General features: G+C 56.4%; 1 protein-coding gene and 1 long non-coding RNA gene across 4 annotated transcripts in view; one reads left to right on the top strand and one right to left on the bottom strand.

Annotated features, from left to right (window-relative positions):
* Window positions 1-19,961, bottom strand: part of WT1 (WT1 transcription factor) — a 39,447-nt gene extending 19,486 nt beyond the window's left edge. The window contains exons 1-4 of one of the 3 annotated variants that reach the window (XM_055814253.1): window positions 19,078-19,961; window positions 14,805-14,927; window positions 14,485-14,587; window positions 8,628-8,705 (exon numbers count right to left, since the gene is read on the bottom strand). In XM_055814253.1, coding sequence (XP_055670228.1) covers window positions 8,628-8,705; window positions 14,485-14,587; window positions 14,805-14,927; window positions 19,078-19,468 — 695 coding nt within the window. In that variant the 5' untranslated portion in view covers window positions 19,469-19,961. The remainder of the gene's footprint in view (window positions 1-8,627; window positions 8,706-14,484; window positions 14,588-14,804; window positions 14,928-19,077) is intronic. The other 2 variants (XM_005231477.3, XM_055814254.1) reach the window with 2 other exon arrangements.
* A 114-nt stretch (window positions 19,962-20,075) lies between these two features.
* Window positions 20,076-21,701, top strand: LOC129785171 (uncharacterized). The gene is made up of 2 exons (XR_008748801.1): window positions 20,076-20,176; window positions 20,691-21,701. It is a non-coding gene; the product is annotated as an uncharacterized LOC129785171 (long non-coding RNA).
* The last annotated feature ends 3,394 nt before the right edge of the window (window positions 21,702-25,095 follow it).

Genomic DNA, 25,095 nt, shown 5'->3' with positions numbered 1-25,095 from the left:
GCCTGTGTTCTCCTGTCCAGAACATTAGGAACATTGCTGTTTCTTGTTTGCAAACTTCTTAACATCAAAACTATGTAAACAAATTTTAGGTTTTATTTTTAAATTAATATGTTACACTAGCATGTACATTGCCACATGTATTAATATACACTGGCAACGGTAAGTGTTCATGTTTTACACCACGCTAGAAATTAGAAAGCCCAGAACAAAGCCCAAGGGCATGCAGCTAGGGACAAAGATGGATACATAGGATGTTATCCCAGGCTTTGCCAAATGCTTGCAATAGCAATTTGAAGGGGTCCCTGAGGCCCAGACGCTCATTTCACTGGTCCTTCCTTTCTCTTTACTCAAAGTTCATGTGCAGAGTAGAATTACAAGGAAGTTTTAAACCTCTTAAGTGATTTGCAGAACAGCCAGTGGAACTGGAATGCAGGAGACGTCTAAGAGGTTTGTGACCCTCGCTAAAGAGGAGGGGAGCAGTGCTTGTGAACAGCGCTTACTGCAGCATGGGGGTTGCGTTCCTCATTACACGTCCCCACAGTGGCTTGCAGGCTGCCACCTGGCAGATGTGTTCCTTTAGATCGCTTCCCTGGCTGCTTAAAATACTAGTTTCAAATCCTGGCTCCACCCGGCTACTCAAATCAAAAGGGACACCTTTTAGGAAGGTATGCTCTCTTTATTTCAATTTTAAGTGGCAAACAGGTGATCATAATGAAGTAAGTTATAGGGTGGCAGCAAGAAAGTATCTCTGATCTGTAGCAATATCTGTAATAATAAATAAAGGAAGATACCATTATCTGATTTAAATGGATTAAACTCTTTTCTATGTATGTAGCGCATCAGGCTAAATAGGGTGTCATCTCTGCTTAGGGCCCAGATGTGGCCTTTTGTTCCCTATCACAAGTAACAAATTACTATTTGCTCAGTTCAGGTTCCCCACCAGCAGGCAGCAAGTCCATAGATGTTAAAAAAAATGGCTGTAAAGCACCCAACCCAGGGTGATATCCATGCCGATCACAAATTAAACAGTGCACTTTAAAACAGAAATTAAATGAGAACTACCATTTGTAAGGAGGAAGTCCTGCAGTAGAAGCTACTGCCAGTATGTAACGTAGCAGCAAATCAAGGGTAAACATGAACTTCGGCATTAGTCACCCCAAGTAACCATGTAACCTCTCATTCACACCTCTACTACCAACTTTACACATTACAATAAAAATAATACACAAAACAGATAGGAAGAATTAGATAAGAAGAATTCCCAGGACAGAAACTTTAGGAGGAAGAACAGGAATAGGCAGTGAAAGCTTATACCATGAAACACAGCCTAACTTTCCCTCCAAACTCCCGTGGTTTTCATCTTTCAGTGATAACTGGTTTTGTAATGACCAGTCAGTTCTGAAATAATTCCCCCCCAGGAATAAAAAGCAGAACAAAGTCCCTGCCTGTGCCCTAAGGAGTGGCTCTGTGAATGGGAGGTATCCTCCAGATGATCTCCATCTCAATTTTCATTGCACAGTTGGGAAGTCTTCCTCAGCCTTCAGCTTTTTTCATATTTCCTCCCAGTATTTCTAGTTATACCTCACTAAAACTGCACATACAACTGCAAAGCCTTAAAGATTAAAACCTGTTTTCTGAGCCTCTTGACCCATAACATACTAAGTACTTAACCAGCTCCCTAGGAGAGATGCTTTAATAACCAGGAACCCTAGTTCCCATTTTACATTGGGCACGTTTCCATCAGCATTGGCTGGTACTCAGCGTGGTCATATGGATGATGACAGCAAAATGGATCTGTGAGATTTCTCAGTTAAAATGCTATTTATTCACTACGAAGCACTATGGAATAATCCGACCTTCGGGGAGATAGAAAATAACAGGTGAATGTTCTTTCCAGTCAGTGGAGAAACTGGAACACTGAAGGAGGAGTTTTCACAAACCATCCCTACGCCACCGCTCTCCTGAGCTTCAACCTTCACTCTGCATCGATAGTAACCTCACTGTGAAATACAATTTTTTTTCTTGCAGCATCTTTACTCAATGCATCCGTGATGTATGCCACGGTTCGCACCACTGGCTTGTTTCATATTGCTGCAATTTATAAACTAATATAAAAGCACTGATAGAAGAACGGATCTAAGTCTCCTAAATACATTACTGAAACTCAAACACCTGCTTTATTGCATACAACAGATGATGATCAGATGCAATGCCACATACATGGGTAATACAAGTATTACTTAAATTTAATTTAAGATGAATTTTACCTGCAGTACATTAACTAAATGGAAGTCTTAAGAGGATAGGAGATTCTTTAACTTTCACCTTTTCTAGTCTGTGTTTAACTAGGCAAAGAGACAATGCCTTATCATAGTCACACAATCATTTAGGTTGGAAAAGACCTTTAAGATCATCAAGTCCAACCGTTAACCTGGCACTGCCAAGTCCATCACTAAATCGTGTCCCTACGTGCCACATCTACACGTCTTTCAAATACCTCCAGGGATGGTGACTCAACCACTTCCCTAGGGTTACACTTAGGCCACCAAACCCACCAGCATAACAATGAAAATTTGTCCTAAGAGCCTCTGAGGACTAGACAACAGCCTAGATCTCCACCAAAGCACTGCAATGTGTACACTGTACACCCCAGGTCTGCTAATAATATTTGCATTATAAATTAGAAAGAAGATGCATTAGAGATTGTCCTGCCCTGTTCAGATGAACAGCGATAATCCAGGGTAGGTAAACACTGATACTTTGGGAGTGACAGGCTTCTGGGACCAGGAGCCACGTGTTCTCTCCCAGCAGGATGGGCTGCTCAGGCAACACCACAGCAGCCTGGAGACCTGCCAAGGGAGCTGCTCGCTGCCCTGCTGCAAGTGCACTCAGAGCACGGCTGAGAGCGCTGCCAAAGCTGCTACGCTGCGTCTTCCCCGGCTCCACGGGCTGAGCAGCCCCCAGCAGAAATTCAGCTAAGCCCAGGGGGCTAATCAGGGGGAGAACAGTTGAATTAATCAAAGAAGAAGAAGAAAAAAATTTTTTTTAAATCCCCAGTAAGGCCCAGAGTTACAGTTTGGAGAGACACTAGAGCAACTCCTCCCTCCACAAGTTCTAAAAGGAGTCAAAACTAAGCAAGACTTGATGCAGCCAAACGGGCCTGCCAGGATCCAACAGACATTTTTGTTTGAGCACAGACGGAAGGATTTGGCCTCACAGCCTGGTTCTGCCTTTACTCGTAAATATACAACTCCCTTTAACTTCGATGGGAACTACACAAAGGCAGAACCAGATGATAAATATTTAGAATTCAAGTTAGTTGGTGAAAAAAAAGGACCTGGTGTATTTTTTCCTGTGGTTCTAGGCAGTCAGAAACAGACCTGGAAACACAGCCATAAAATGTAACTCTAGGTAACTGGGAATGTAAAGCGCCGAGCAAGAGCTCGGTGTGCGTTGCAGGAGTATTTAGAAGTGCTTGCGTTTACCATTAGCCCGGCAAATCCTTAGCACTCGGAGAGTAGCTCTTTTAAAATGATTAATCACAAAGTTGAACAGATTGTACAAAGATTCATAAAAATGAAGGTTTTACCGATGAGAATGTGTGATGGAAAACAGAGCAGCTTTAGAGAGTTGTATCAATCTAAGTGGTTATAAAAAAAACTCATAAAAGATGTCATTCTAATCTGAAAATTTTAAAAAATAATCAAGCTGCAATTTCTCTCTCACACCATTTTTACTTTGTTAACTGAAATTGTCTGTCTAATGTATAAAGCAGTTACAACTTAATCTGAAGAGTTAAGCTTTTTATTATTATTTCGTAAACCAAAAAAGGGAAGCTTTAGGGCATACTGAGGAGAGCTAGAAAATTTCAGACGAAACGTGAATACACGTTGATTCATGAGATTCAGACTTGGAAGAATAAAAAAAGCCAGAAAGCAAGATTACATAAAACAGGCACCACATTAAGCCTCAATTTAATTGTGTTTCAATGCAGGAACAGGAATTTTAGGGTTTAGAAACAGAGCCAAAAATGAGGCAAAGTGAGGGTGTGGGCTAGTCCCGTTGATAACAGAACATAAAGGAAGAGAAGTAGAGTTAATTCCCTCTGCTAAGATATTTACCATCCTAGCACCCTGGGAAAAATATGTATGGAGACAGCAAAAAGATTCTGATTAGTTATATAGAAGATCAGGTTTCTGCCTGTTTTTTGTCTAATACTGTAACGGAGGGTGGAGTATAAAGCTGCATTTTTATCTGCACTTTCCAAGGCAAAGGAATATTAAAAAATGTGATTTCACAGATTACAGCCCTTCTGCCATCTTCAATGAGAAAACCAGCTGGCTGATGAAAGGAAGGCACGGGAGATTCAGGGGACCCCAGTCTCTCCGACTTCAACAGTCTTTGTTTGGTTTGGGTTTTTTTTACCACTGACCCAAGTGGAATCAGGATTTCACCCAACACTTCCCTTCAGCATGAGACCCTCAGCTATCAGTGGGAAAGGGGAAATTCAGGATTAGAGACAATAGGTCATTGTCCATTTCTAATTCATCTTGATTGCAGAACTGAACCCAAGTAGGAAGTTCTGCACCTCCAGATTTTACTACCGCCACCACCAAAGCTAAACAGAAAAACCTTTACAATTCACTCCTAGACAAATAAGTTTTCACTGTCTTGTTTTAGATGCAATTTTAATAGCGTTTCACAGAGATGATACCTAATTCTCCTTTCAGCGAGCCAGAGCAAACAGCAACAAATACAAACTTCCACAGAACACACTATTTAACACCCAAGCAAAACCAAAAGGGAAAAAACCAAATTTTGTCTGGTTATAGACTATATTTCAGATGACTATTGGAAATATGGATCAAAAATTTTTACTCAAGCAGCTGAAGAGACAACTATGCAGTATTTCTGTCAAGTCTTGCTGTTGGGTATGCAGCTACACTTCTTGCCTACAGTGCCATATCATTTCCTGCTTGCTATAAGTTATATCTGTGTCACTTCCATACAGAACTCATCAAAATATCAAGGAGGGGTTTATAGTCATGAGGTCCACCTCTACAATGACACTATGAAGGGAAGCAGTATTTTCCACATTGGACAAATAAGAAAGCAACACAAAAATATTAAAGACAGAAGCTGAAGGGGAAGGTGTCCACTGACGTGGGACGCTCATTTTGAGATGTCTGGGACACAAGTTCTCAGGGTAATAAACAAAGGACCCACTGACTTTCCTGCAAGAGTATAAATCTGATCTCAGCTGCTCCAAACAAGATACCACAAAATGAGGAACAAACCATCTGCAAATAGTCTGAAGAGATAAAATCCAGCCCCACCGTGATGTTCACTGACTTTAACCACGAAGCTTTCCTTTCAGATCCCTGAGGCTGCCAGTTTGTGTGACAGCTCTCGCAGACAAGCCAGCCCTCCCTCTTGTCTACCCAGAGTTCAGAAGGTGACAGAGCAGTTGTGGACAAACAGGCAACACATAATCAACAGACGAGCTCCCAAGGCACCGTTCTTCCCTCACACGAGTTACAAGCACAGCTTGGGCATTCAGAGCCTAAGTGACAATCTACAACTCTACAACACAGACTCAGTTCGTCTGGACTATGTGGTAGCTGTAGTGGGTTCGCCAGGGATGACAACTTGCAGACAGAAGATCAATTTGGGCCATCAGACCTCCTTTGGTTTGCCAGCAAGTAAAAACATCTAGAATCCATGACTGCAGCCTTTTCTATCTGCTTCCCCGTTTACACCTCTCTCCCCTTCCCCTGCCAGGCTATCACGCTGTTGTACTCTGCCAGAGGACAACATCTCTGTACACCTTGTGTGTCTTTCTCTACCACGTAGTGCTGGCTGGCCAGGGACTCCACACCCTTTGCTGCGCACCTCTGCTCGTCGCTGAGGCCGTGCCTTCTGCAGTTCCCTAACGCTTACACCTACTGAAAGCTCTCAAAGACCAAAACCCACTGAGACAAAGAAAATTCTTGCCCTCAATTCCAATATCCGAAACTGAAATACCTGGGAAGGAAAAAAACATTCAGGAAAAAAAAAGTCTTCCAAGGCCTTAAAGCCATAGGCTGAAGCAGGCTCTGAGAAGATAAAATAATTCAATAGTTGAGCTGCCAGGCTCCTGCTTCAGGTCACACCCAAACAGGGCTGTTGGTAAGCCTGCAGCCCGACAGGAATGGGTATCACAATGAGCGAAAAGGACACGGCTTCGGCCACCTGACAGTATCCCTTGCCAGATTTCAAACTTTTAATCTGGAGTGAGGCGATTCTGGAGCTGGTCAGTCAAATACTGGCAAGAATGTAAACAGCTAAAACCAGAACGCTCTTGGCTAAACTGCTAGATAACTTCAGCGCAGAAGCGGCTAACTACCTCTACCTGAACTGCGTGGCAACAGCTTCATTCCAGCACATTAATCTTATGCTGAACACGAACCCAGAAAGCAAGCTGCTGAACTGATCCTCTGTCAAGTAAAATGCATGTGACCCGTAAGTTTTATATAACTGTAGAGTCCTTTATTTGCAAAACTTAGCGGTAATGTTTTCTTCCTTCTTGTAACACGCAGAAGTCTTATTGAAGCCAGGAAGAAGTGCTAGGGAGAACTCAAGGCAAGGAGCTAAACAAGGACTGTCATCGTTGGACAGAATCTAGAAGCTCCATATTTCAACAGAAAGAATGCTTCCAAAATTCTTAAATTCCAACTACAAGATTGAGAAAAGTATCTGAAATACTAAACGCCTGGAAATCACTTATGAACAGTTCATATATTTTAAAGATGTAAATCTTGGGAAGAATACCTTATGTTCATGGCAACTGAGATTGGAGGTACTGTGTATTGTAACTCTCAGCCAGAAAAGACAGATAACTATTTTGGCTCGTATTACCAGTGATGAGGCTATGTCTAGCACTGATTTTCCACAGATTCTACAATCTTGGCCTATACCAAAACTTTCAGCTTTGTTTTACCATAGATCATTCATCTTGATTTCTCCCCCCCGCCCCCTTTCATGCATCCTAGGTCACATAGTTTACACTGCTAACAGTCTGACTCCTGGACAAGTAAGAAGCCATTTATTTTGTTCAGTACTCCTTTAATATTTCTATTGTGTCTTTTTTATTTATTTATTTATTTTTTATTTTACTGAGTTCCCCAAAGAATAACCTCTTCCTTGCTTTAATAACTTGGACCTCAGTCAAGGTTGATGAGTTTCTCCATTTTGCAGGATATTTTCCTCAGAAGAGACAAAACAGTGTCTAATATTGCCATGACTGATCTTTAAAGGGTACAGTTTAAAGAGGAAATAAAAAAGACTTATAAAAAACCAAGAGTAGGAAATAACCTTTAAAAAGAAAGGATTGGCAGCAAAGACACCGATCGGTACACAACAGTAGGCTCTGGGGATCTTCTCTAACCACGAGAGCTCCTCGACAGATCTCTTCAGGCTCAATTCTGTTGTTCATGTCAATACCGGCAATTTGCGACGCTACTGTCTGTTCCCTCCAACCTTCACAGGCCACTTGTGAATGAGCTGGAAGCAGCCCCACAGTATGTTTTCCTCCACCACACTACAGCACTGGACACAAAGCCTGTCTTGGACAAGGTTTTCACATTTATGGACAAGGACATGACGGCATAGATGGATGCGGGCTTTCCTAGGCTTCCATGTGGGCTTTTCTAGGCTTCCACCATCCGCTTGAGGAGGCTGCACATGCTTCGAGAGAACTTCTCCAAGCCAGCCAGTGCTACCTACCTCGGGCAGGGGACCTCTCATTGCCACTTTGCTGCCCACAGCAGAGCTGGCAACCTTTGGCTTCGCCTCGGCCAAGGCCAAAAGGTGGCTCTTTTGCCCACGGCGGCACTCGTCGGTGACACGAGGCACAGCAGCGCCAGCCTATCCCCGCCGGCCTTACAGGACAGCGGGCGCGGCGGGGACCGGGGCACCGGCGGCTCCGCGCCACCTCCCCGGTTCCTCTCCCTTTGCCCCGGCCCCGGCCGGCAGAGCGGGAGGCCGGGGGCCGCGGGGGCGATGCCCCTCGGGCCGGGGCAGCGGGGGCCGGGGCAGCGGGGGCCGGGGCAGCGGGGGCCGGGGCAGCGGGGGCCGGGGCAGCGGGGGCCGGGGCAGCGGGGGCCGGGGCAGCGGGGGCCGGGGCCGGGCAGCGCCGCCCCCCCAGCGGCCGCCACCCCGGCGGGGCCCCGCGGCGCCTCGGGGCCTTCCTGCCCGCCCAGCGGCAGGAAGCCCCGCGGGGGAGGCGGGCCGGAGCCTCTTCCCGGCAGGTGGGAGGGCGACAATGGCCGGGAGGAAGGAAGCCGGGAGGCGGCAGGGCCGGGACACAGGACGCAGGGCCTGGCGAAGGGAGGGAAAGGGAAGAGGGATGGTGGGAAGGGGCGACAGCTCGAGGAGCGGAGCGCGGAGGGGCCGCAGCTGCCCCGGCCCCTCGCTCTGGGCCCGGCACTGCGGGGGCTCACAGGCCGCGGGGCCGCCGTCGAGCTGGGCGGTGGCTGTCCGTGCTGGGGAGCGGGTGCCAGTGGTGAACTAGGGGGGAAGGTCTGCACGGTACTGCAGCTACACCGGGGCGAAAGGTGAAGTAAATAAAAAAGGATAAAGCACCTTACCCCTTCAGTGTGGAGCCCAAGTTCATTTGGTTCCATGTCATGCATTCAAGCTGTGAGGTCATTTGGTACAAATTGTCACTGTTGGGAAAATGCGGAGAATTAGAACTAAAATGACAGCCGTCAAAGAAAAAACAATACATCAAGGCAGCAATATTTTCCTTCGTTATGGTTTTTCAATATATAACAGCAGAAAGTCGATTTATTTTATATAACCCCTTTTACCGACGTATTATCAATTTTTAAAACAGCAAAAGGAAACGAAAGAAAAGAATGGCTATGGGCTGAAAAGTCTCTTTGCATCTGCAAGCCCGTCCATTTGTAAATAGCTGGAAGTGGAGGCGTAAAACTCTTTCCTTACAGAAAAGCAATATCCGATATTGACACACTGAAATTAATGAAACGAATATAGGCACCCCGGCGGGCTAACGAAGCAGATTATTTGTTTTTTAAAAAAGCAAATCTGTTAGCTGTTCTAACCAGGAGTGTGAGAGACCACGTGGTTAATGGAGTGAAACAGCTATCGTGACTCGTGATGGATGTTACTACATAGAGGGGCTTGACAAGCAGGAGAAAAATGGAGTGGCCGCGCGATAAGCGCAGCTCCCCGCGGGAACACGCTCCCGCCCCGCCGGCACACACCGCGCCGGGCGGCCCAGGCAGCAGCGCGGCCGCGCAGCCCGGCCACGGGCCCCGCCGAGCGCCCCGCCGAGCCCGGCCGAACCCCGCCGAGCCCCGCCCGGCCGCCCCCCCCAAGGGCCGAGGGCTGCCCGCGGAGCCGGCGAGGCCGAGCAGGCGCCCCGGGCCGAGCCGCGGGGCTCCCGGGACGCAGCTCCCCGCCGCCGCGCAGGCTCGGCCCGGCGGGGGGGGGAAGGAGGCGGGAGCCCCCGGGGCTTTCAGCCGCGCTCCGTGATTGATGCCGGGGAGCAGCCGCTCACAATAAGCGCGAGTCTCCCCGTTGATTAATTGCACCTAAATTCGCTGGACTTGTGCGGTGAATTTATATCGTTTTGTTATTAAAGAGGGCATTTTTTTGTTCTTATTCGTTTTCTTCGTGGCAGGTAGAAGAGACCTAAAAAAGTCAGATTCCAGTGGGAAGCTTTTGCATATAAAACCAAATTAAGTGACTTCAATCTCGAAGTATGCGTAATATCATTTGTCAGTATCACTGGACACTATTATTCATTAGTGTGTCTGAAGTGCTATTATGCTACTACAATGTCCTGCATATCAGCTCAGGAATTGTTAAACTCTCCCGCAGTTTCCCCATTCGCAACAGCAGTCCGTGCTGGTCTGTGCCAACTACGTTTTGCAATTCCACGAATTCTTCCTGTAATGCTGCTGTAATTAATTCCTCCAGGACCCTGATTTTTATTAGAAGTGCCCGCCCGATGCATTTACAGCAGGAGATTTCCCTTTAACTTTCTTTCGCTTGACAGTTCATTTATAAGAGCCTCCCCCACAATATCCACTTTTCCCCCTCCTTTGCTTTTTCATAAAGCAATACACTCATTCATCTTGTCACTAGCTCGCAGCCACTGTACCGCCTGCCGCCGGTGGGTGACAGCGTCCCAGACCAGCCGCCCCGAGCCCGGGCCGGTGCCCAGCGGCGCGGTGCAGCTCCCCGTCCGCACCTCCTGCTGCCCGCCCCGGCACGCAGCGCTGCGCTCCCGGGGCTGCGGCTCCCGCAGCGGCGGAGCCCGGGCCGGCCCCAGCCTCGGAGGGAGCCGGCGGGGACTCGGCCGGGCTGCGCGTCCTCCGAGGCGCTGCGAGCGGGGGCGAGAGGAGCCGCTCCGGCCGCTCAGTCCCGCTTGGCCGCGGCCGGGGCCTCTGGCTCAAGCGGCCACGCTGCCCTCGCACCCCCGTAGCCCTCCCGCTGCGGTTGCGGCGGGGCAGGAGCGGGGGCAGGCAGTGCGGGGGGGAGCGGGCGCCGGCCGCGGCACCCCAAGCCAGCCCGGCTCGGACCCACGCCAGCCCGGCTCGGCACCCCACGCCAGCCCGGCTCGGACCCCACGCCAGCCCGGCTCGGACCCCACGCCAGCCCGGGCTCAGCACCCCAAAAGCACCCCACGCCAGCCCGGCTCAGGTCCACGCCAGCCCGGGCTCAGCACCCCAAACCAGCCCGGCTCGGCACCCCACGCCAGCCCGGCTCAGACCCACGCGAGCCCGGGACGGAGCCGAGCAGGGCGCGTTGCAGCGGCGCGACGTGGGGGGACGGAGCCGTTTGACTCGCGGCCCCGGGAGCGGACTCCCGCGGGATGCGCTGCGGCCCCTCGGCACGCCCGGGCGGGCTATGCCCCTGCCCTGGGAGGGCACCCCCACCCCCCTCCGAAGGGTTGCAGAGGGGGTGCGCGTGATCCCTGCCGCCGGCAGCGGCCAAGGGCAGAAGCGGGAGAAGCACCTTTCCTGCGGCGGTGCTGAGCCCGGGGCCCTGCGGCTTGTACCTCGGGAAGCGGGGCTGCCCGGGCTGTGCCAAGCCGTGCTGAGGCGGCCCTGGGACGGCGGCAGGTGGGCCCCGGTAAAAGCAAAGTCAGGCACGTTTGCCCGGGGGCCGTCGGGCACCGACGCAGGCTTAAACATCTCGCATCTGACAAGTGACAGAGAACAGGGCATCCCTAACTCCGTTTACACCTCGCCACGATCGACTATTGACAGTACCGTCCGATGATCTCATGGAATTAACAGCTCCTCTCCAAATCTCGGCTTTGGATGAGGTTTGAATGATTAGAAGGAGAGCGGGGTCTCCGGGGATATGCCTGCACCGATCCCAATCTGAATCCTTGGCCCTCCAAACGGCCACAAAGACGACGCTAAAAATAACTTATTTTCATTACAGAGATGCTTTTAAAGAGAAACGAGAGGAAGGGGGGGGAACGTTCCTACAACGGGGATTAATGTAAGTTGGAGTGGAATAAAAGGAAGTCAACGCTGAGCAAAAAGGGAACTTAAAAGGAAACCAGTAGTAGATCATATAGAGTTTGTTTTGGCCTGCATTGCAGTATTGCCGAGTTCTTGACCTCTGCACAGAAAGAGCTATAATCTGAACCAAGACTCCTCCACTTTTAAAGTCTTTGTAAGTGTGACTCACAGTAAATTTTCAACATCGAGCATGTTTACTACATTAAACAGTGCGAGGTAGAAAAGTTCACATCACCATTTTAATGGACCCACAAATGCTAGTCATCTAGCGCACACTTGCAATCTGTGCGGGTTTGTCATCCATGTCCAGCTATCAACAACAGGCGCAGTACTCCTTGGCAGAGGAACGGGCTGCGCTATAAACACAGCGAGTAGTTGCCGAGGCGAGAGATTTCCGAGATACTTTTGCTTCCAGTGTAAGAATTACGATCTTTTAGCCATTTCTTCCAAGCTGTTGCCTTCCCGACGGCTTTGCCGTGGCCCGGGAGAGAAGGCACGGCAGCTGCGCGCTGCATCGGGGCGGCACCGCCGGGGTGGGCGCAGTCCCTTGCGCGCCCCGCGCAGCGGCCGCCCATGGGCGCAGGGAGGCGCGCAGCGGGCACGGGCACGGCGGCGGGCAGCCTCACCGCCCCATCCCTGCCGATGAGGCAACCGAGCCACCGGTCGTCAAAGCACAGCCGGCAAACTCCACCTGAGCCGCGAAAAGCAAAACAAACCTTCGCAAAGGAGGTGCGGAATAAATACGGTCTTAAAAAAAAAAAAAATAAAGTAACGATTTCGCCATATCAATATAAATATGGATAAAGACAGTGCGGTCGGTTTCCAGGCCGTTGGGGATGCGGCTAATGAGTCATGTCCGTTTCTGTACCGTAACTGCTCATCCACCGCCGTGACACCACTTTCTAGGAAGCACACTTGTGTAGCGGGAACCCCGGTGTTCCCAGGTGCTGTGGAAGGTGTGCGGGGGGACAGGGGAGGCCGTACCGAGCCCACCCACCCGTTCAGGCTTAGATGCAGGCACAGGCTTTGCACAGCTGCCCTCGACGTGGAACAAGTTCTGCCCTGATTTACACCCCCGCACATCAGTACGGGCTCGCGTGAGGTTTAAGGGCTTAAACCCTGATCCCACCGCAGCAGGCAGTAAACCTCCCAGGGAGCGGAGCGGTATCAGGGCTCGGCTCGGGGAGAAACAGGCTCCGCAGCGCTGCCCGTGCGCGCCGGGCTCCGCGCCCCGGAGCTGGGCGGGAGGTGGCGGCGGCGGGGCGATGCCAGGCTGGGCTCACCCCCCCACACACCCCCCCGGGGCACCTGGAGGTGGGAGCTCTCGGCAGAAGCAGCGGCTTCCGACGGGGATCGCACCTCCCCGGCCTGGGTGGCACCGCTCACCGCACAAACGGGCAGGGCCGGCGCGGGGGGGGGGGCGCCCGCCGTGCTCCCGCCTCCACCGGCGGCCCCGGCAGGGCGGCAGGGGCGAGCCCCACGGGCTGCGGTGCTGGGGAGAGCGGTGGCTCCGAGCTGCCCTCCCCTAGCCTCCCTACACACCGTATTTATAGATTTCCCTACGAGGCGAGCAATCTCTGTCACTTCAGCGCAGGAGTTCGCCCCGCCAATTATTCTGCGAGCTAATCTCTCTGGATAGGCTTCTTTCCTTCCTTCATTACCTCATTCCCTCCTTCCCTTGACGTCAACTCACGTTCATTAGCAAAGTGGCTTCTGGAAGTGACAGAATTTTGTTGTCCCACGTCCAGTGTTGATTAATCAGAGATGATATAACCGGCCTACGAGAGGAGCCGCTCACAGCTTCCTTCGCGCAGGCATATTGTTTTGTATGCGAGAGTTACTTAGCAACTCCAAGATATGGGAGAGGCTCCAAGTTCACAAAAAGTTGAGGAATAAATTTTGGGGAACTTCTTTGCTCACTAAAGACGTTGTAAAACTGCAAGAGACACGCCCGGCCTCCATGCCAGACCAAAGAAAACGGGAAGCCGTGCTTGCCATGGACCTGTCTGTTGGCAAAGAGCGTTTGTGCTTCCAGCAAAGCTCCAGATGCACCTTTCTCCCGGCACGGAAATCCGATAGGTTTATTGTCCCGTTTTCAATAAATAACCTCCTTGCAGGCCAGTCCCTGTCGCTCCTGGGAGCCATTGGAAGGGCAAAACAAAGCCCCTGGACGGAGTCGAGTTTTCATTGCCTGTACCATGCTCTGCCCATCGTGCTGCGCACCGCTGAGCCCTCCTGCACCTTCCCGGCCTCGGAGAAGAGCGGCTGGGGAGATCGCCAGCACCGGGTGCAGGGAGAAGGCACAGGGGCAGGGGCCAACCGGTGCACCTTGCAGGTCGGATCCTGCAGCTGGGGTGGACGCCCTGCGCTCCGCAGCCTGAGCCGGGGCAGAGGGGATGGGTGCAGTGTGGGGGTGCTGGGGACGGGCAGTGAGGGATGCTCTGGAGCGGGGTTTGGGGCAGGCTCTGCTGGTGGAGCCCCACAGCTGGGCTCTGCTGGCTGCCGTGGGCACCTGTCCCTGGCGTGGATGAGAGAAAATCCCAAACCCTTCGCACCAGAGGGTTCCAGGACTGGCATGTGCCAGGGAGGCCGGGCAGTCTGGCTCCTGCTTCCCAAAGGTGACCAGCACCTGCGGCCAGGGAGCAGCTCCCCCGAGCTTATACAGCTAGGCCCGGGGCAGAGGGTGCAGAATCTTTTCTGGTTTTGTGGTGTTTTTTTTTTTGTTGGGTGGGTGGATTGGGCTTTTTGGTTTGGTTTTTTTGTTGTTGTTGTTGGTTGTTTGGGGTTTTTCTACGTGTGAATCTATTTTTCTTTTGAGAAAGGAAAAAATATGTTTCCTTGCAGAAAGGAGAAAGCTGAACGGCATGCCGGGGAGAGACCACGTCCGAGCAACAACCCGCGCACAAGGAGGCCAGGCAGAGCTCCCTGCCGGCGGAGGTACCTGTTGTAGGGGTTCCGCAGGAGCAGGGCCTGACTGCCCGTGCAGCTGTCAGTGGGGGTGTGACAACCATACACCGGGGGTGGCACCGAGTACTGCTGGTCCCCTGCGGAGAAAGCGGCAAAGAGTTAGCCCCTGTGGCCACCGGCTGGTCCCGCGCCCTGTGCTGCGAGGGGGCTGCAGGGTCCCGGGTCCCAGAGTTTTGGCAGCTCCAGCCCCGTGCCAGGCTTGCCGGGGCAGGTGAGGCGCAGTGGCACGACTCCGGAGTCATTCCAGATTGCCACCAGCGCCCTTTGGGACGGGCCCGCGGAGGCTGCAGTTACCTAGGGAGGGCTGCTGGCTGATGGGGTCCTCGTGTTTGAAGGAGTGGTTTGTAAACTGCGCGGCGTGGTGAGACGGCGTGTGGCCGTAGCTCGGGGTCCCGTCAAACGCCACGGTGCCATAACCTGCCGGAGAGACCACAGCGGGGTTAGGAGGTGCCACCAGCTTCCCACCAAGCCCCTTCGAGCAGGCGACAGGAGCCGCAGGTCCCCACCGCCATGCACCCACGGCACCGCAATACTTCGCACTTATCGCACCAGGTGGATCTGCCCCCGCTGCTGCTGCCCACGGCGAGGGAAAAACCACGGCCAGGCTGTGCCCCTTCCGTGGCTCCCCCCCCCCGCCCCCCCCCCGCACAGGCACCTCGTAGGGCTGCGGGCACGGGGCGGGGGGAGCCCCCCGGGACCCCCCCGGGCAGCGCCGGGCCGGGCAGCCCGCTCCGAGGGGCGGACAGTCGGAAGTCTCATTCGTGTTTAAAGAGAACAGATCGGCTTCGGTAATAAAAAGGATGTTTTCATTAATTGTTGTTCATATTAAAGAGGAAGATTCCCATCTGCTCAGCGTACTCCTCTGCCGTTTCCAATTTAGAAGTTACCCTTTAATCTTTCCTTTTTTTTTTTTTTTTAAGAGCCGCTTTCTGAAGAGTCTGCAATAAAGAGGCGGAATGTTACATGCAAAAATAAAAACTCCTCCTTTCAGCGAAAACTGCTCTCCAAAATAATAAACAGGCTATTTTGTTTCCTACATCGAGCAGATTCAGATGGAAAGAGACCACCTCTGCTGACCCCGGGCCGCCACGAAATCGTAAATCAGGTGCTTGGACACCAACTTTCATTAATGACTTGGAGCTGGCTAAACAACTTCAGCTAAAAAAGTAATTACAAAGTAATATTATCTCAGAGGCTTCTCGGCTCATCAGCATTTACCCCGAGAACCAAGCTGCTCCGAGAGCCACTCTTCCAAAAAACCAAAACAAAAGTCCGACGCGGGCTGGGAAAAGAAACCCAAGGGGCGACGAGCACCCCCTCCCTCACCCCCCCTCTCTCTTAACCCCCTTATTCCAGCACGGGCACACACCCCCCCCCCCAGCCCCGTCTGGATGGGGCGTGTAGCCGGGGGGGGATTTTGTGAGTCGAGGGGGAGCACTCGGGGCTGTTTGCAGGCTCCTTTCAGTTCCCTTCGGTGCCAGGTCTCTGCTTCACCCCCGCCGGTCGGTAATCACGGGGGGGGGTGGGGGGTCAGAGAGGACAGAGTGGGGGGGCAGCAAAGGGATCCGACTGTTGCTTCTCTATTTTATTCTCTCTGCAGACAGCCTGGATCCAGGGACATTACAGGACTTAATTAACAACCTACGGGGTTGCGAGGATGAAATGAAGCGAGCGACGGGGAGGGAAAAAAGTAATCCAGAAGACTTTGAAACCTTCACCTTCGCGATGATTTTAAGCTGGCCCTGAGACTGCCGGGGCTGGACTGGCTTGTCCCGGCCAAGTCCCTCTCACATCCCCCTCGTCCTAGGAGCAGAGCTCCTTTCCCGGCGATGGGAGCAGCGTTGACAGGCCGGTACCTTACGGGCTCCCATCCCACAGCTGTTTCTCGCTCCTTATCTCCTCCCTTAGCCCTCAGGGTAGAGGATCAACCTTCAACTCCCTTTTTCCCCATTTCCCTCTGCCTCATTTTTTAACTTGCAGAAAACAGACACTTTCTACGTTGCTTCTGGCCCGGCGCAGACTTGCGGTGACCTTCAAAACGCAGCTCGGAGCAGAACGAGGTTTTGGCCACATTTTCCGGTGTTGCCTGACCCAAAGCTTCAGGAATGTGATAAGAAAGTTGAGTTCTGAACCGAGCTGCCGATAGCGAGGTCTCTTTAATTAGGGCGTTATCAGAGCCAGGCCTGATTAAAATGTGCTGAAAATAATTGAAAGTTGTACATCTGCTGGAGAATGGGGCGTGCTGGGGGCATCCAGTTGTTGGAGGAGCCCAGCTGGATGAAAGAGACAAGCGAGGGAGAAGAAAATTGGGCTGAGGTTTCAAAGCCTTAGTTTCCTAACCCCCACCCCATCCCAAACTTGGTAGAAATGTCATCGCAGAGCCAAGGTAGTGTCTTTCCCACGGTCGGAGGAACCGGCTAAAAAAAAAAAAAAAGAAATAGCAGTTCAACCTTGAGAAGAGCCAAAGCAAGAACATTTTATCCATCCACGAAAAAGAAAAAAAAAAAAAAAAGTGCAAACAAACACCCTTTGCCGAATTCCTTCTTGCCGAAGGAGCCCGCTGCGTGTCGCCGAAAATAGTTGTGGCTAAGGCAGCGCTGCCCGGGCGGGGAGGAAGCCCCGAGCTGAAGGCCACCCCCCTCCGCGGCCAGCCCGCTCGGCCCGGCGGAGCACGGCAGCCAGCCGGGCCACCGGCCCCGCTCCCCGCCGCCGCCTTCCCCGGGCTCCGGCAGGGCGGCGGGCCGGCCGAGCGCGGCCGGGGCGGTGTGAGGCCGCCGGGCACAGGTGTGTGCGCAGGGCTGGCGGGGCCGCAGCCGAGCAGGGCCCGCACGGCGTCGCAGCCCCAGTGCAGCCCGGGCCGGGCTCCGCGGCTCGGTGCGATACCGGCTCCGTGCCCCTTTGCGGCGGCTACATGCGGACGGCAGGGTGGCGCGGCTGCTCTGCCTCCCGCCCGGCCGCTCACCCACCCAGGGCTGCGTCCATCTCCCTCACCCTCCTCTCCACCTTCTCCTCGCTCTTTCGGCCCAGCTGCCAGTCCTCTCCCACGCATAACCCCCTTCCAGATGCCCCCGCAGAACCCCGTGGCCCGGCACGGCCTGTCTGTGCGAGGCCGCCCCCGCCGCTGGGAGCCTGGGGCTGCCCGGGGCGCGCAGCGGGTGCGGGGCCTCGCCGCCCCCGAGCCCCAGGGACGCGCCGGTCCTTCCTAGGGCACGGCCCCGTGCCCCGCTCCGCAGCGTCCGACGTTAGAGCCCGGCGCCGGGGGCCGAAGCAGCGGGGCGGTGGCACCGGGACCGCGGCCCGGCGCTGCCCGGGGGAGGCCCGTGCGCGGCCGCGCTGCTGAACCGCCGCTTCCCCTCCGCCGCCGCCGTCTCCCCTCTCGGCAAACCTCGCCCCGGGCCGCCTCGCCGGCCTCGGGGCACCCCTCGGCGGCCAGCACAGAGCCCGCCCGGCCGGCCTGGGCCGCCGCTCTGGCCCCTCGCCCTGCCTCCCTTCGCCGGCCGCCACAGAGCCGGGGCCGCCGGCCCCAGCCCCTCCCTGTGGGCAGGGGGCTGCCCTCCGCGCCGCACAGCAGCCCGAGCCGCGGGCAGGGCGCCGACGACCCCGCACCAAAAGCGGCGAGACCCCGGCGAGCCGTTCCGCTCGGGCCGAGCCACGCCACCCTCTGCCGCTGCCCTGTCCCCTGAGTCTCGGGGCCGCGACGGCCCGACTCCCCCTCGGCCAGACACCCCCGGCGCCTCGGAGTGCGGGGCAGGCGCCCGGCAGCCCGCGGCTCCGGCGCTGGCTGAAGGAGGGGGAACAAGACCCCAAAGGTCTCGGGCGAGCTCTCCGCACGCTCGCCCCCTTCCCCTTCTTCCTCGCGTTTGCACCAGCAGATGTTTACACTGCAGCCGCTGGAAGAAAAACGATTAAGACGCTGATCCCCGGTGCCACACGCAGGGGATGACCCATCGCCCGGTCGTGCAGCCCACGGGAATCTCTCAGGGCGGTGCGAACAGCGGGGGCCGCTGCCAGCTGCAGCGCAGCCCGTCCTGGCCACGGGGTGCTGGGGGGGAGCTACGCGGCGCCCCTGTTTGCCTAGCCCGGCCGGGGGCATTCATTGCTCCCCAGGCTAATTCGACAAGGGACTTGAACACACTGACGTGCGGGGAGCGGTTTTCGGATTCAGGAGGCGGTTCGGAGGTACACCCCCCACCCCGCCACGGCCTGTGCAGGGAATTGTCTCGGGGCACCGGGCCCATCTCCATCCCAGGGCTTGCGCCGTCCCCGGCCCGAACAAACTTTTGCGAAGCGAGAGGCTGCTCCAGCCCGGGGAGGGAGACGGGGGGCTCCAGCCCACCTGGCAGAGCCGACCGCTGCCCCGCCGGGGGGTGGGGGTAAGCAGCAACTCGTGGCTCCTAAACCCCCCCCGCAGCGACGCGACAGGGAGAGGAGGCACGGAAGGGCTGGCTCGCCTGACCCTGCCCGGCCGCTGCCGAGAAAGGCCGGGTTTGCTGTTTACATCGGGTTCGGCGGACCCTCCGGGGGCCGCCCCCCCCGAGCCCGGGGCGCCCGGCGGCGCTGCCCTTACCCTGGTTGCGGATCGCTTGCTGGCTCTCCAAGCAGTTGGGCAGGTAGGGCCCGTTGGGGAACATCCGAGCCTGGCCGGAGGGCGGCTGGCTGGGCGGCGGGGCGCCGAAGGGCCCGTAGCGGCAAGCCCCGGCCGTGCCCGTGAACTGGCCGGAGAAGTGGACGGTGAAGGCGCTCAGGTATTGCTCCTCGTGCGGGTCCGATCCGTTCCAGCTCGGCTCCTGCTTGATGAAGGAGTGCGGCCCCAGTGAGCCGTAGGAGGCCCCCGGGGGGAAGTCCAGGACGGGAGCCCACTGCGCCGCGCTGCTCACCGGCATGGTGCAGTTGCTGTTACCCGGCAAGGAGGGCACGGAGGGCAGCAGCGCGTTGAGATCTCGGACATCGGAGCTCATCTGCTCGCAGACCTTCTGCCTGCCGCCGGGCAGCCAGTCTCCCCCCGGGCCGCACTTGTTCCAGGACACCTGGCCCCTGCCCGCCAAGCCGGAGGCCGGCTCCGGCTGCAGGCACCAGGCTGGCGAGCTCAGCCCTTTGGGGGAAGTTTGCTCCGCCACGCAGCTCCCCGGGTCCAGCCCTGCGGGAGCCGGCAACAGCGACAAGGAAAGGTTGTTCTCCAGGATCGCCTCCGGGGTTGCGCCCGCTGGCAGCGCAGGGCAGGGCGGCGTGCGCGGCTTGTCTGCCTGTGCTTGTGTCTGTCTGTCTGCGCCTGTGGCCGTCTGTCCGGGCTAGGGGGGCACAGCCACCTCGCACGCCTCACCTCGGATGCCTGCTCACCCTCAACTTTGCAAAGCTCAAATAGAGGCGCTTGCAGGGGAGGAGGAGTCAGCCAGGCCGATCCTCCATTCACACAACCTCCGCCGAGGGGCTGCCCACAGCCCGCTCTGCTGAACCCAGCCGGACCAGACACGCGGGCGGGGAGGGAGGGGGGAGGTGGGAGACAAGGAGAGCCGGGGATGGAGGGGGAGAGGTTACTGTGGGAGAATATATCTCCCCTACACATCACTCCCACCCTGCTTCTGGTGCAAGCGCCACTAAATCTCACCCTAACATCCCTTCGGCTTTAGGAGAGGCTGGCGAGACTGTTAGAGGGATCCAGGTGGCCAGTAAGTACGTGCTGGGCGACTTCCCCGCCAGCTCCGTGCATGTCCGCGGGGACTCCCGAGGGCGGCAGGGTCGCCTCCGCCCTTGTAGGAGCCAGGGGAAGTGACCCAGCCCGGGGCGGGCGGCCCCCGTCCCTGCGAGGGGAAAGTGGCTTTCCAGGTGCCTCTCCCGCCGTGGGAGGAACCCGCGTGTCCCCGGGGGTCCGGGCTGCCTGCCCCCGCCTCCGCCCCGCACACCGAGCGCTCCCTGTGCCGGGCCGCGGCACGCCGCTCAGAGCCGGCCGTGCCAGGGTACCGGGGGCTCCGCCGGCGAGGGGAGGGGCGGGAGCCCTTTGCAAGGGGCCCGGCGCCGGCGTGGGCCCCCTCCCAGCTCCGTCCCTCCGACCTGCCCGTGCGTGAGGGGGAAGGAAGCGGCTGGGCAGGCGGGGGAGGATCGCAGGGCCGTAAGCAACCTGCTTTTGGGAGATCCACCTGGCACTGCTCCTGCGGAGCCCCGGACCATCTCTTCCCTCCCCAGCCTCCTGGACAGCAGGTCCCCAAGCGCACATCCCGGGGGCGGGGACGGGGACGGGAGAGCCCCTGATGGCGTCTTACACGTTATTCCCGGACGGTCCGTCCAGGCGGCACGGCGGGTTTCGGGTGGGCCCTGGCAGCGTCCCTGAATGGGATGCCCTGATTTTGGCGGTGCGGGAGCCCTGCTAGACCGGCTGCCCTGGTAGGACGCCCCGGGGAGGGCGGCAGAGCCCCGCAGGATGTGGCGGTACCTGCCGGCACCGGGGGCAGAAGCAAGCCCGCAGCCCCCCCCTCCGCCCCCGCGGGGGACGCTCTCACAGAACGCGACAAGAGGGATCCTACCGTCTTTCTTCAAAACTAATTAATAATCAGTGGGGGTGGCGGTGGTGGGTGCTTCTGCGTGCACGCGTGGGACCGCACCTGGCAGCTGCGGCCGCTCGGGGGGTGTGCGGGGGCAGCGCGGCGGTCCCGCTCCCCCGCGCATCCCCACCGCCGCCGGCCGCTGTTGGAGTGGCGGCTCCGCAACCCGGCGCCGGGGCCATGGGTGCCCCCAGCAGCCCCCGGCGCACCCTTCCCGGCCGCCTCAGCCTCCCCTTGCAGCCAAGTCATAAACGAAACGCCATGAGCATTTACCTGCCGCTGGAAAGACCCAGCCCGCTGTCGTCCCGGTGACAATTTACGTTCCTCCTGAGGCATTAAAGATTAGCGTAAGCGTTGCCGATCTTGAAACGCTGTTTTCAAATGCAAGGGGTAAATGCTACAACAAAAGAAATTAAAATAGGTCGTTGTTAGAGTAGCCAAGTATTTCATTTTCTCTTTACACTCTTTAACCAAAACGGTCTGGTTTTGTTATTAGTGAAAATACTTAAATTTTCACAAACTTTCTTCAGAGAATTCCATTTAAGATCGCTTTTAATGTGTAGATCTATTTGTTACGGAAATCTACGTGTAACGTAAGAGCGAAAGATTTGTTGTTTGTCTTTGCCGGTATTAAAGATCGTCTGAGCTTACAGGATCTGCCGCTTGTGCCGAGTATACGCAAAGCTAAACCGCTCTCGGACGCCGTTTGCGAGCGCAGCCCGTGCCGGTGCGGAGGGAACGCGCTGCCCGCGCTGGCACCGCCGGCTCCGGCTGCTCCCGCTCCCGTCCCGCTCCCGCGCCGGGGCTCCCCGCATCCGCATCGCCCCCTGCCCTTCCCCCCGCGCGGGCCGTGCGGAGCCGGGGAGGGGGGCTGCTGCTGGATTTGCCCATTTCTGGGAGGGACCGACACCTGAGGTCGGTCCTTTTCATCTCCGGCTCTAAGGTGGACAACGTAGGTACTGAAACAAGTCTTTGGCCAGCCTGGGCGGAGTATTTCATTTCCCGAGAAAACTTAGACCTCTCCTAATACAAACAGAAAAAGCCCTTCCCCCAGCGGACTATTTTTCGAAGTAGTGTGGGGTTTTTTCTTTGCTCAAAATAACCTAGCTTGATAAATCTTCTTGAAAGGGAAAGATGTTTTCTTGATCACTTAGGTCTGCGTTATTCCACCTGGGAAGAAGAACTGCCGAAGTCCTTCCGAAGCTTCGCCTCTCTCGCACTTCCCAGCGGTGAGACAAGGCGACCCCTCGGCCAGCAGCGCACCCTCCCTCCCCGCGGCTGCCGGCAGCGCCCGTGGCCACCGGGGGAAAGCGGCGCTCTGCCGGGGCTGCGCTCAGCCCTGCGCAGCGCCCTGCACGGCACCTGCGCCCCCCCGGGCCACCTCCGCCGTGCGGGCACGGAGCGGGCCAGCCGCACACAGGGGCGTCCCGGGATGTCCCGGGAGAAACCCGCAGCGGCGCAGCCCGAGGAGGGGAGGGAAGCCCGGACCCTTCTATCCCGGGACAGGCTGGGGCCCTCCGAAAAGCGGCCAGCGCCCCGTCCCGCAGCCGCGCCCCTGTAGCCGGCAGGAGGGAGAGAGCACGCTCTCCAGCCCCGGCCGGGAGCGCTGGCAGCAGGGCCCCGCGGCAGCCCAGGGGAGCCGCTCCTGCCGTGCGGGGGACATCTGCTCGCCTCTTCCCCGGGGATCGCGACCCTGATTGCAGTCGCATCCTGGCGTAAATCATCCCCCGGCCCGCAAACCGGGCGCCCGCGCCCGGGCTCCGGTGCCCAGCTGAAAGCAATGGCCGGAGAGATGGCGGTTCAGGGACAGCAGGTCCTTTGTCGGTGCCCAGACCCAGGGGCCCGGGACCTCCTGCCCTCTCCCCTTCGAACACCGCACGATCCAAACCTCTGCCAGGCAGCAATCAGGCTGCATTGGTTTGCCCGCTATTCCATACCTATGCTGATTCCTGATAACGCTCTATCTTCGATTGTGCTCGAAGGCATACTCTGCAAGATTAAACAACGGATATTCCCTGGACGAGGATTATTCTACTGAGAGTCCCACTCGACGCCGGGCAAAACGGGCTCGGGAACCTGCTCCAGCCTGGGTAGAGGTGAAGCACCTTCCCGGCCGGCGTTTCCCGTTCCGCTCTCTCCCCTGCCGTGCTAACCCGTTAAGGGACCGGTAATTCTTACTGCACTTAAACTCAGAAACGATCCCTTCGCGGCTCGGAGCCGGGGGAGACTGACATAAAGAGAGATGAACCCCCCAGCCCGTCCAATCCCGCTCACAGCACGCAGGGGGGATCTGTCTCCTTTCACTCAGGGAGCTGATAAGAGTTTAATTGACAAGCGCAGCAGAAACCAAGCTGCGAAGCCCCTGCGGGAGCGCAGGGTGCGGAGGGGCTGGAGCTCACCACGGCGGGCCCGATCCTGCCCTCCTGGCTGCCCCTCAGCGCTGCGGGCACGACGGCAGCCGCCGGCACGGCGGGAACGGCCTTCCCTGCCTGGGCTGACGAGGGCACTGGCACCCTTTCCAGCTGGGGAGAGGACATTCTGGTTTTCCTTTGGGGGGGGGGGGGGGGCGGAAAAGCCTTTTTCGATGGCGCAAGGAGGGAGAGGTGTGCGCCCTCTCCCCGGCTGCCCGCTGCGCGGAGCAGGGCGCGGGCGGGCGGGCGCTGAGGTCCCCCCCGGCCCGGGACCCCGGCCGTGCGCCGGCGCTGCGATTTCACCGCACGTCCCCTTCGGCCCGGCTCCCCCCGCCGGCCCTGCCGCCCGAAGCGGCGCGGGGCTCGGCCGACTGAGCGCTGCCCGCTCCCCGCGCCCCCGGCCCGGCCCCGGGGCCAGCTCACGGCCCCCAGGCCGCCTCCCCAGCGCCGGGACCGCCGTGCGGCGGCGGAGCGCGGAGGGCCGGGCCCGGCCGGTGGGGCCCGGGCCATTATTTTACCGTAAATCTTTGAAACGCTGGAACTAATTACGGAGAGGATATGTCTCAATTTGTTCCGCATTAGCGCCGCGCCGGGCCGCAGGCACCGAGCACGGGAAATTGATGAGCGCGGCCCCGCGGCGGCTCGCCGGGACTGCGGCCCTGACCCCGCGTTCAACCCCGCCTGCCGCACCTGCGGAGCCCCCCCGCCGTGCCCGCTGCGGGGCCGGGGGCTGCGGGGCCGGGGGGCGCCGGCGGAGGACGAGGTACCGCGGAATTTATTGGCATCCCGCTAAGGCTCGGCGCGGTGTAAATCACGGGGCTGTGCAGGGCCGTCCAGCATCCCCACGTATCCTGCCCTCGGCGGGTTTCTGGGGAATAGGAGGGCAGAAACAGCCGGGTATCAGTAACGTCCTTCAGATCTGGCCTTACGTGACATTTAAAATGTCTTAGATACACAGCGGGATATACTTATGGAGCAGCTAAAACTATCATACAGAAAGCGTATAGGTGTTCTGGCACACAAAAGAAATGGCGGGGGGGAAGCTCTTGGGTAATATGCTCAGTTCTTGGCATTATCTATAATGGTTTTGAAACTAATAAAGTTATTATTTTGGGAGGGGAAAATAAAACAATATTCTAAAACATAATACATTATAAATGGATGTACGGTAACTGAGATCTAAGGAACTAATTTCTCCCTGGTTATGTAGAATGCATATCCCTCTCTAAAGGCATACCGAACTCGAAATGTAATCGTATGTAAGCAGATCAGCAACACCACCCATCATGGACACAAATCCAAAGAATTCTCTGAGCCGCCTGGAACAGCATCTTTGAGTATGGGTACACGTCAGAAACGCAACCCAAATTCACACATTCAAAAGTGTTAGGAAGGCTCCAGCTGACACGGACCTGCTGTCCCCAGCCCCACACTGCGGTATTTCTGGTACCTCACGGGTAAGGACAGGCAGTTTGTAACTGCCACCAGCAGTCTCGAGTCTTACTAACCCTCGGGTGTTACAGGACAGGGACGGAGGAGGAATTGTCCTTTACCAGTTTCTCCAGTAGGCTGACCATGAACAAGTTTTCCTCAACACTAACCTTTATCTTTCAACTTCATTCTTGAACAGACTCCAAT

Source organism: Falco peregrinus, chromosome 9 (assembly GCF_023634155.1).
Source record: "Falco peregrinus isolate bFalPer1 chromosome 9, bFalPer1.pri, whole genome shotgun sequence".
In the NCBI taxonomy this organism is placed as follows: domain Eukaryota; kingdom Metazoa; phylum Chordata; class Aves; order Falconiformes; family Falconidae; genus Falco; species Falco peregrinus.
The sequence above is the reverse complement of the archived record's forward strand: the minus strand, read 5'-3'. Positions and strand labels throughout refer to the sequence as shown.